This window comes from Elaeis guineensis, chromosome 13 (assembly GCF_000442705.2).
Source record: "Elaeis guineensis isolate ETL-2024a chromosome 13, EG11, whole genome shotgun sequence".
NCBI classification, from domain to species: Eukaryota; Viridiplantae; Streptophyta; class Magnoliopsida; order Arecales; family Arecaceae; genus Elaeis; species Elaeis guineensis.
Window position 1 is genome coordinate 71359763 of NC_026005.2, and position 12152 is coordinate 71371914.

A 12152-nucleotide genomic window follows, 5' to 3' on the forward strand; every position below is an offset into this window, starting at 1 on the left:
GTTCTTAATGTCATTTCGAACTTCAATTTACTACAATTTGATTGTCAAACTCGTAAAGTCATTCAATTCAAATTTTAGCTATAAATTTTATTTAATTACTATGATAGAATTATCAGGCGATGTCATCTTTTACATCATCCCCTTCTATTGTATCATATAAGTAGATCATGTGACATTAGGTGACAAGAGATGGAATTCAACATCAAGATCTAAATGAAATAAATTTTAAAATTGGTTAACTTGATTATAAAGTTCAGTTGAAAATTGAAAACTCACAAATAATTTAAAATCTTTTACATGGTTAATCTTAAAATCAATTGATAATATAAATTAATTAGATTATGATATCCCAATCAGATCAATGACATATCATAAAATTTACAGTATTATCTTTTAAGCTTTAATCAATCCATTCATTGCTTTTCTCCCCCTATCCCTGATGGCTTCTATTCAAATTTTAGATATGGATTTTATTTAATTGCCATAACAAAATTGTCAAGCGATGTCATCTTTTACATCATCTCTTTCTATCACATAAATAGGTCATATGACATTAGGTGACAACAGATGGAATTCAATATCAAGATCTAAATGAAATAAATTTTAAAGTTGGTTGACTTGATTATAAAGTTCGGATAAAAATTGAAAACTCTCAAATAGTTCAAAATTTTTTTCATGATTAATCTTAAAATCAATTAATAAATAACATCAATTAGATTGTGATATCACCATCATATCGATGACATATCATAAAATATACGGTATTATCTTTTAAGCTTCAATCAATCCATTCATTGCTTTTCTCCTCCTATCCCTGGTGGCCATCCTCTCTCCATATCTCAAGAAAATATCTCCAAGATCCACCAACCCCACATCCCTCAACCTCTTTCCCACCTCTTCAAACATGGCCACTCCCTCCTCATTGGAGAACCAATGCAAGAACTTATTATAATCAAACCTTGGCACCTCCACCCCACCCCACATCATCCTCTCCACAAACTTGGTGGCCTCCAATGTCCTCCCAACGTTCACCAATCCACCCACAAAGATGCTCTCGAAGTTCACTAATGGGTCCCTCCCCTTCCTCCCCCTCTTCCCCAAATGCCCCTGGAGCAGCATAATGTATGTGTGCATTATAGGCTCCACCCCTCTCTTTATCATCTCCCTGAACACCTCAGTTGCCTCCGCTGCTTTCCTTAGCCTCAACAAACCCTTAATTAAACCATGGTATAAGCTTATATCTGGCTCTCTAACCCCTTCAAAAACTCGATACCCCTCTCTCACTCTTCTTCTAACCAAAAGTCCGTACACCAGAGCCCCCAATGTGGCACTGTCTTCCACCCCAACCCCTCTCTTCACCATTTCGCCGAACAACATGTGAGCATGCAAAATCCTCCCTTCTTTGCACATCCAAGCGATCACCACTCGATAAGAAGGCAGCCCGAGATCGGAAAACCTCCGGTCCCTCATGGAATTGAACATCCTCATGGCATCCTCGAACCGGTTATTCTTGAACAGGGTCACCACGATCTCCTCGTACGATTCCACGTCCGGCTCGAGCCCCGCCTCGAGCATCTTGTTCCAGAGCTTGGAAGACTCCACCAAGTCCCCAGCTTTGCAGAACCCAACCACCAGAAGTCGATAGGTGGCGACATCCGGCGCGATGAAAGGTGCCAACTTTGCGACCACGGCCTTAGCAACATCCACCATCCTCCTTGCGCAGAGGGTTTCGATGACTTGATTCAGGGTGTCGACGTTGTAGAGGGAATGGTAGTTATAGGAGTGGATGAGGTGGAAGAGCTCGGCGCACTTCTTGATCTCGCGGGCCTCGGCGAGGGAGCGGGCGGCGAGGTGGAGGGTGCGGGGGGTGAAGAGGCGGGCGGCGAGGATGTCGTGGAGGAAGGACCAGAGGAGGCGGATGTTGCGGGCCTTGGCGAGGACGTCGAGGAGCTTGTTGGCGGTGACGGGGGAGTGGGAGAAGGAGTAGGAGTGGAGGAGGAAGTGGTGGAAGCGGTGGACGGGCTTCCAGGAGTAGGGGAAGCGGTTGCAGACCTGGAGGAAGAGCTCGTGGGAGGGGGAAAGGTGGAGCTTTTGGAGGTGGGAGTGGAATCTGGGGTCGGGGGCGTCTTGCTGCTGGTATAAGATGGTGCAGAGGCGGAGGAGAAGGGCCGGGTCGATGGGAGACCGGGAGGAAGTGGTGGTGGAGGTGCAGAGAGGTCGGAAATGGTGGAAGAAGAGCTTGGTGAGGCGTCGAGGAGGCATTTTGGGGTGGTGGGGGGGGGGGGGGGGTGTGGAGAGGAGGAGAGAGTAGGGTGTAAGGATGGAGAAGAAGGGAAGGGGCAGGGTTTTGGCTCTGCTGACGCCTGGCGCTGGAGGCGAGTAGCCTAGAGGAAAAAACAACTAAATAAATAAAAAATTGAAAAAAACAACTAAATAATTTTTTTTTTTTTAAAAAAAAATTAAAAAAGTGGGAATTTTGTGGAGATGCAGGGTATCGAACCCTGTACCTCTCGCATGCAAAGCGAGCGCTCTACCATTTGAGCTACATCCCCACATACGTCTCCAATAGCTATAAAATATTATATGTGATTTTTGCAGGATCGTGTCTTCATGCGACGAGTCAGGTCTTTCGCATGGATCATACGTTAGATCTTTTGAGAATGGTCAGTTGCTTCCAAATCTATCGTTCCAAGAAAGGACAAGGGTCAGGTCGGGTCAAGTGAGTGGAATAGATTCAGATCTAATTTAGAACAGAGATGCTTACGTGTGAACCAAGTTGAGTTGGGCTTTAGTAGAACTGTGAGCGAGCTTGTACCATGAACTCCTAACCAGATGTCAGGTTACCTGAAGTATGAGTCAAGGTTGTTCTCTAGATAAGTGCAGTTTAACATTTAAGTGTTGGTGTTCATGACCACGGTGTCAAACTGGAAGCTAGGCAATGTCTTTGTAAGCAGGGGGATCGGCGAAAAAGATGGCCGACATGGTTAATAGAACTTTGCAAAGATTTGAATACCACAATGAGATTTGGTGCCAAATTTTTGCCAAAATGATATAGTAGGTGCACACTACTGGATTATATCCGATACCGACAAACCAGTATTAAAAACATGCTGGAAGGGTAGGATATGACTGTCGCATTTCAACAGTATTTGAAACCTTCAATTACACTTAAATCTTTATTTTTATTTTTTTATTTTTTATTTTATTTTATTTTATTTTATTTTGATAAAAATCTGGAAGCATAGTGTGGAGATGACAATGGATAAGATTTGAGTCGATAGATACCCCCAACCGACTATACCTACCAAACCCAATCGGGTAAGAAAAGAGATACCATCCCCATACCAACAGGTTCGGAGATATCTGTGGGTAACCCATTTTCCCATACCCAACCCATACCCGCTTCATACCAACCCATACCCGTCCATTCCATACAAAAAAAAAAGTAAAATAATTTTATGCATATTATCAATCAAAAATAAAATTACCAATTCCATATAAAATATAATTTATAAGTCCAAATTTATAAAAATCAAACATAAAAATAAATTACATTTAAACATAGAACATATAAATAATCAAAATAAATTTCTGGATATTATCAATCAAAAAAAATTACCAATTCAATATAGAATATAATTTATAAGTCCAAATTTATAAAAATCAACATAGAAATAGAACTACCATTCAAAATCTAACATAACCATTAAATTTATTATTTCATCCATGAAAATTTAGTATAATGCTAAAAAAGTAATGAACTTGAATACCAAACTTCAAATAATTTCATGAAATGATTGCAACTCCACAAATCATTCAAGGAAATAGTAGGCTTTGCAACAAGTAATTAAAAAATTAATATATAATTAAGTAAATATATATAACAAAGTAAGAAAAATAATCATAAAGTAAAAATATTATTACTGAACAATCCAAATGACCATCATCATCATCATAAGTATTTGTAGCTAATGATCCATCTATCAATGATTCAAAATAAGATAAACATATTAATATAGTGAAAATTACATAAAATAATAAACAATGTTAAATTTAATATACCTTTTCTTTTAGAAGTTAATAACCAATTTTGAGCACACATCAATGCTCAATTATTTTTGCATGGAGTCGGCTTCGATGAGGACTCACAAGTCTGCCATTTGTACTAAAAGCAGATTCAGAAACAACTGTGGATACAGAAATAGCAAGTATATCTCTAGCAATAGTTTGTAATGTAGGATATTTTAATTCATTTTGCTTCCACCATACCAAAATATCAAAATCATCAGACCAAGGCAACACATCATCCTCTAAATAATGGTTCAACTCATCATAACTGTTACTTTAGCTTTCTTTTTACTTTAATAAAAGAAAGTAAAGCACTATCTTCATAATCAAGCTTTTACTTGATAGTTGATTGTCCTCACTATCTTTAACATTTTCTGCATTTGAAATGTTACCTGACTTATAGCTCTTCAGCAAATTAATTAATAATGTCCGAATTTTATCAACATACTTGGAAGCTTCTTCCTTCTAAAAGACTTGATCAAAATAAAACTCAACCAAACTCATCTTATATCTTGGGTCTAAAATTGAAGCAACACCCATTATCTCATGCACAACACCCCAATATTTATCATATTTGTCCAGCATCTTCATTGATATTTCATGTATTACTTCATCTTCAAACAACCATTCTCCTAAAGCCAACTTAATTTGATAAATTTTTCTAAAATATAAATTGGCAGTAGGATAGTTTATCCCTGAAAATAACTCAGTAACAGTATAAAAATCTCCAATTTTTCACAAACTTTTCGAGCAACTCCTAATCATTCTCACTAGGTGAATACTTATATTGAGATTCACATTGTCTCAATCAGGTAAAAACACCTTATATTGAATAGCATTTGAAGCATCAAATAAGTAGAGTTCCATCTTGTTGGACAATCTAAACATAATTTCTTACTACAAAAAATCCGTAATTATCTAATAGTTTCTTCAAACTTTTCAACTTTTTTAGGAGTTGCAGTTCAATATGCTACACTATCCTTTATATTCTCAAGACTACTTTTTATCACATCCAAACCATCTTGACAATCAATTTAAAATATGGGCACAACAATGCATGTGTAACATGGAACCAGATTGCAACAAGTAATAATTTGTAATTTATCTTTCATAATACCAATCAAAGCATCATTCGTTGAACAGTTATCCAAAGTAATTGTTGATAACTTTGCATCCACATTCCAATCCAATAAACAATCTACCAATACTTTAGCAAGAACATCACTAGTATGCGGACAAGGCACATAGATAAATCTATTAAAAATTTAATAATTCATAATCAAAAAATAATCATATAAGTATAAAATATTATAAAACAGTACTAAAAAAGTATTAAAGAGTTCGGTACCTCAAAAGTTGGCTTTGTAAAGTCCATGAGTTATCAATAAAGTGTACTGTGATGGCATAAATTTCTTCTTTTGGGTTGAAGCTGTCCACATATTGTTGTTATGGCAACTCTACTAGTATTATTCTCTAAGATCTTCATCATCTTATTTCTTTCAAAGTCATAAATTTTAAAAATATCACTTTTTATAGTATTGCGAGATGGACACTTGAAAAGTGGTTAAAGTGTATTGAGAAATTTTTTAAATAGATCATGATCCACCATCGAAAGAGGATATTCATGTACTATGATCATAGAAGCCAAGTCTCTCCTTGCATTTGCTTGATCAAAAGCATGATTAGCTATGTCCCCTTTAATATCCATACTTAACATCATTTGTCTTATGTCCTTTGTACTTCTTTTCGGATAAGATTTCATGTGTTGATGTAAATGATTTGTTCCATGCTTCGAAGACCCTCCAAGTAACTTATGACAATAATTGCATTCTGCTTTATCCATTCTATTGACTTTTTTCTTGGTAAAGTGATTCAAACCACACTTCTTTGCTTTCCATGCTCTACAGTTGAGTTATCTGCCACAAGAATTGGTTCAGATGAAGCATCCATGACATTCGATGTAGGTGTAAAATTGTACTAAAAATAGAAGTTCTTGTGGTATTGAAGGATTAGATTTTTCCTCTAATTCTTGAGAAGAACCTCCATTTTTGGGATTCTGAGAGCTCAATATTTCTTCCACATCATTAATAAACTGCAATTAGAAAAGTTATGTACAAAATATAAATAAGTAACTATTCCATAAATTTATAACATTTTATATATCCATACAGCTTCAAAGATATGTAGATAGTAAAAGATCATAATCTAATTTTTAATATTAATTCAAAATAATAAATAAATAAATTGATAATATTTATGGAGTACTTGTCAATGAAATAAATAAATTTTAATAATTTTTTGTTTGTATCATATGATGTATGGCAATCATAGAAGAGATAAAGTAAAAAAAAAATTGAGAGCACCTCCTTCATCCCAGACACGATGGCTGGACACGAGCAGAGGTGGCAGAGTGGCAGCGAGCAGGGCCTACAGGGCTGGACACGATACGAACAGGGGCGACGGGGTTGGACGGAGGCGATGAGCAGGGGCGGAGGGGTTGGATGGAGGCGATGAGCAGGTGGGACCCAACGGAGGTGATGAGCAGGGCGACGAGGTTGGATCGGATGAGGGCGATGAGCAGGGGTGGTGGAGTGGCGGCGAGCAAGGCCTGTGGTTGGGCTGAACACGACGTGAACACTGAACAGGGACCTGGGTTGGACGGAGCTGATGAGCAGGGGCGGAGGGATTGGACGGAGGTGATGAGCAGGGGCGGTGGGGTTGGAGACCAGGGCGATGAGAAGGGGCGGTGGAGTGGCAGCGAGCAAGGCCTGTGGATCTCGATGCGAGGCACAGTAGGGCTGGACGCGAGGCGGCGAGGTCGTGAGGCGGTGGAGCGGCGGCGAACAGAAGGTCACGGCAGGTCGTGAGATGGCGAACAGGCCTGTGGAGCTCACGACTGGACTAGACGAGAGGCGGCGAGGCAGGACGGCACGGCGAGGTGGGACTAGATGGTGAGGCAGGACGGCACGGCGAGGCGGGATGGCACGGCGAAGCAGGACGACGGTCGGCGAAACGGCATGGCAAGGCGGGATGGTGGGACGACATGGTGAGGCGGGACGACGCGACGATCAAAATTCCCAAGGTAAAAGAAAATTAAGAATAGGGAATAGGGATTTTAGGTTTAGGAGAACCAGTGGCAGTTAAGGTATTTAATATATTATATATATTATAATTATTAATTTAAAGTTTAGATATTATAATTAATAATTATGAGTTTACTTTAATTAATTTAGACATTAGAATACTAATAGATAATATAATTTTGAGTTTATTTCTAATTAAATTTGGATAATAGATATTAGTTGGTTAATAACTTGCTTATTATATATTTATATGATAACAATATCAGATACACTTATTATATACTTATACAAGTTATTTATTATATTAAAAATCTCTATATTGAAAGTACTATAATTTGTGTAGCACTTATATAATAACAATATTAAATATACTTATATTATTTATTTATTATATTGAAATTACTATAGTTTATGTAACATTTATTATACACTTATGTAACTAAAATATTGAATATATATATATACTTATAAGTCCTATATTAGTTACTTATTATATACTTAGCTGTAATATATAGTGAAAATATTTTATGTTCAATTTTTTACTTTAGAATCAAGGCTACTAATTACTTTTATAATAAAATATATATTAATGATTATATAGTATAAAAATAATTATTTATTAGATTCAATTGCTTTATTGGCTTGGTTGATATACACTTGATGTATTTTTTTATTTTAAACTTAATTTTTATGGGATGAATCAAAGATGAATCACTATCATGGGGTGAATTGAAATTATCTATTTGAAGACAACCATAATGAAGAAATAATAATAATAATTATTATTATTATTGATATTTTGAATAAGTTTATATTCTTGATTTTATAGAGATGGAAAGGTATTATTTTTAAATAAAATAAGACTATCTTTATTAGGACTTGTTCAAAAAGATAAAGAATTCAAAATTTTTATATTTTAAAAATATAAAAATATTAATTATCTTATTCTATAATAAAAAATATTTAGTGAAAAAGAAGTTTGAGATATTAAAAGATAATGAGAATGAAGAAAAAAATATATAAGTATAATTCGATAATTGATGAAATTAATATAATTATCATATTAACTATAAATTTAAGATTTATATATAAAGATAAATCAAATATATAATTATATATATATACATACATACATACGCACATACACACTTCTAACACACACACATACATACATGCATACATATATGCATGCATACATATACATACATACATATATATATTATATATATATATATATATATATATATATATATATATAGAGAGAGAGAGAGAGAGAGAGAGAGAGAGAGAAAGAGAGAGATCATATATATATATATGTGTGTGTGTGTGTGTGTATATGTATATGTATATATATATATGTACATATATATATATACATATACATATATATATATATACATATACATACATACATATATATATACATAATATATATATATATATATATTCGGATATGGGTTCGGGTATGGGTTCGGGTATTATCCATACCCATAGGTTCGGGTCGGGTTCGGATTCGGATAGAAAATAGCACTATCCATACCCTACCCATACCCGTACTATAGTTTTCGGGTTTTACCCAAATCCGAATAAATCCTATTTTTCGGATTTGATCGGGTTCGATAGGGTGTATATCCATCAGATCGGATCAATTTTGCCATCCCTAACGTAGTGTGAACTCACAGAAATGGCACTTTCTTTCCTCAACTTTAGGGTCAGTTGGGCCTTAAGCTCTATTCCAAGCCCCAAAAAAAGCTTTTTGGGCCGGACTTAGGCAGGTTTACGGCTAGCTCAGGCCCAACCTGATTCCAATCGTAGCGTTGTTACAGGTAGGGTGGTTGAGTGGTGAGTTGCCAGTCCAGCATTGGTGGGCCCTAAGATCTTTCCATGTGCACTAAAGCATTTTCCTTCTATCATTAATGGGGAATTAGGATAATGCAAGAACCATCTATTGGATTGACTGATCTTTGGGCTGAGATGGGCTCAAACATGGATGAGGCCCAAACTGAACAGTGACCATGCAAAGATATCAGACTGAAAGACTTCAAGTTAGCCCAGGTTTGAGTTTTCCCAGTGCAGCATGGTTGAGCTTGAATTGAATTTGATCTATTCCTTGGAACCAAAACAGTTGATTATTTTGCTTGCCTCTTACAAGCTCAAGTAAAGGATTACTCTTGCTTTTTTAGAATCATAAGGGATTCTAATCCCATAAACTATTTATACCTACATCGCCCCCGACCTGGGCCAAAACCTAGATTTAGGATAGACTAAGCCACTGCTCGTGGAGCTATGAAATTAATCAAAGATCGAAAGGAAAAGTTGACTACTCTAAACCGAGCTACGTATCTCTTGAACAAGAGGCGGTACCATCCGAACTAAGATTCCGTGGTAATTATAGAGGCTTTTCCATGCTTGAAAGACTTGAAGATCTTGGAAGGACCACAAGCCCCAAGAGTTAGGTAAACCGGTTACCTAAATCTCAAAAGCAATGTAATTTGCATTTTCACTTCATTTGGATGTTTTATCCATTGACTTGAAACATTTCCAAATGGTTAAGTAACAACATTCTCCAAAATAAAGGCGCTGTAGATTGACAGCAATTTCATGATAAGCAATATACATTCAGCTATTAACACAAATGTTACTTTCATGGGTAACACCTAGCCCACTTTTTAGGAAACATTATTCTTAAAGTGTTAAACAATTGCTGCACGCTTTTAAAATGGAAAACCCAAGCACGTAATAACATTAGTTTGAGACTATCGTGGTATAAAGTTTGGTCAAGTAGAGCCCTGACAAGAAACCTCTGCAGCAATCAAGTCAGCTCAAAAGAATATCTTTCACTCCTCCCATGTGTTATCACCTTTCAATGCCGGCACTTTATGCCCTGTTGTCATTTTTCTTACGTATCTCCAACCAAAATCACTTCCATCACTTGAAGTACACCCTTTTTGAACCTTATGCTTGAGAAGTGACTCCTTTGGAAAGCGATTTGGGTCAACTCAAAGCCTTTTAAACTGTTTTGGAGAGAAAAGTAAAAGGAGTGAGAAGTGCGTACCAGGAAATGGTCCATTTCCCATTAGTTTATGGAGGCCAGTGCACATTCTAACGAGGAAAAAAAAAAAGGCAGTATCCATCTACATTCTTGGAGTACTCGGTTCCTGAGTCCCCAGTCCACTGTCCCCCACTCTCTCTCTCTCTCTCTCTCTCACTCATTGGCATGTGACTCCGTAGTCATAGTATGTATCCTTTCTCCAACACAACAGGAGCTGGTTATCAGTCAGAGAATAAAATTGATGACCCGTAATCTAATGATGTTTCTCTTTTGGCAGGGAAGTACGGAACGAGAAAGATCTTTGCCTTGTTGTGCTGCCACCACGTGTCATTGGTCCTGTCTGCATGGATGTACTCTTCTTTTAAGGTAGGCCATGGAACATCCCAAGTTTGGGAGGATGTGATGGGAACAGAGCCATGTTAGGAAGGTGACGTGATAAAAATAAATGCAGACACCCACTGGCGAGGAAGAATTTTTGGCCTTGTTTTCCCCCTCCCTTTTGTCAGCTACAAGGTTGGGGCCAGTTCTGGACAGTGAAAACTGAACTGCTGCAGTGCTGGTGCGAATGGAAGTGGCTTTGGTTGTCTGCTTGCAAATAAGATATCATTTTATGAGCTATAATGTGGTGATTTGTTTTTATTTATTTTAAGATACATCATGGTCCCAAAAACATAAGTGCTGGAAGGACATAAGCCAGGTGTCATGAGCAACATGTTTATAGATTTGTAGGCATGGCACAAAATAAATCGGTATATATATATTGGACAATAATTTTTATGCTAGCAAAGTGCCCATCAAGGGTGGTTGATAAGGTGCTGGATGTAAGGATTGTACAAGATTTTGGTAAGAATGGCATGCGCAACTATGAACGAAAGCCTATGAAATGATGTCATTAGAAATGAAATATTGTATATGTATATACATGCACACATATCTGTTATAATCCATGCTTCCTTTGATTTAATATAGAGATGATAAACATTATAAAGCCATGATAGTTGGATGTAGATCAATTTATCCTATTTCATGATAAATGATCATGCATATATTTTTCCATTTCTAGCTTTGGATCGAGCAAGTTATGAATTGCAACCATCAAACACAAAAGAGAGGACCAACTTATTATACCAATGGCCTTCATCCACATCAGAAATAGTTTTAGATACATTTTAATATCATGAAGTAGACTAAAATATAAAGTGATGTAAGTTGATTTGATCAATAGCATTGGCATCAATTAATGAAATTTCATTATAAAAATTCTTTGTTGGAGGTTTTTCGAATCATTGGAAAACTATAAATGTATGTGATACAAGCTACGATAACAAATCATCCTATACAAATCGAGAATGATGGCAAGGAAAGCACATTAGGTTTAATCAAAATTTTATTATATATATGGACATACAATAGTATTATGACAAAAGAGAAGTGAATCTAATGGATTCGAATCCTCTACATGTTTCGTGTTATAAAAGGCTATACGATCCTAAATAACTTTTATGTCGTCCATTTTAAAGACAAATGGCTGTCATAACTTTTGAGAACATAGAAGGTCACATTGGGGTGCCAAATACAATGCACCATGATAGCCATTTATCTCTGAGAAGGATGATATAGCAATTATCTGGATTGTATAACTTCCAGTATATAGTGCAAAATATGTACCATGAAAGATCTCAACTTGGATCCAAAAAGCATAGGGAACCATATTAAAAAATTTCAAAATATGCTATAGTTTTGACACATGCACATGTGGTTGAAAAAATGGCTAAGATAAATAGAATATCTAGGTAAAGATATGCAAGAATAGAGCCCCATGACACTTAGAACACAAGGTACTAGGAAGTTTTATATGCAAGAAGGATAATATTCTGGATCATTAGAGTTGATATAGTAAGTGTTTCAACTAGCAAAGAGCTTTGTTTTTATTAGATCCTTTCTTTGTT

General features: G+C 36.3%; 1 protein-coding gene and 1 non-coding gene across 2 annotated transcripts; both read right to left on the bottom strand.

Annotated features, from left to right (window-relative positions):
• Positions 1 to 745: 745 nt before the first annotated feature.
• LOC105037257 (putative pentatricopeptide repeat-containing protein At1g26500) lies at positions 746 to 2354 on the bottom strand. Its single transcript, XM_010912945.4, has one exon. The coding sequence runs from the start codon at positions 2260 to 2262 to the stop codon at positions 772 to 774; it is 1491 nt and encodes a 496-aa protein (XP_010911247.1). The 5' UTR covers positions 2263 to 2354; the 3' UTR covers positions 746 to 771.
• A 125-nt stretch (positions 2355 to 2479) lies between these two features.
• On the bottom strand, positions 2480 to 2552 carry TRNAA-UGC (transfer RNA alanine (anticodon UGC)). The gene has a single exon. It is a non-coding gene; the product is annotated as a tRNA-Ala (tRNA).
• Between the last annotated feature and the right edge of the window lie 9600 nt (positions 2553 to 12152).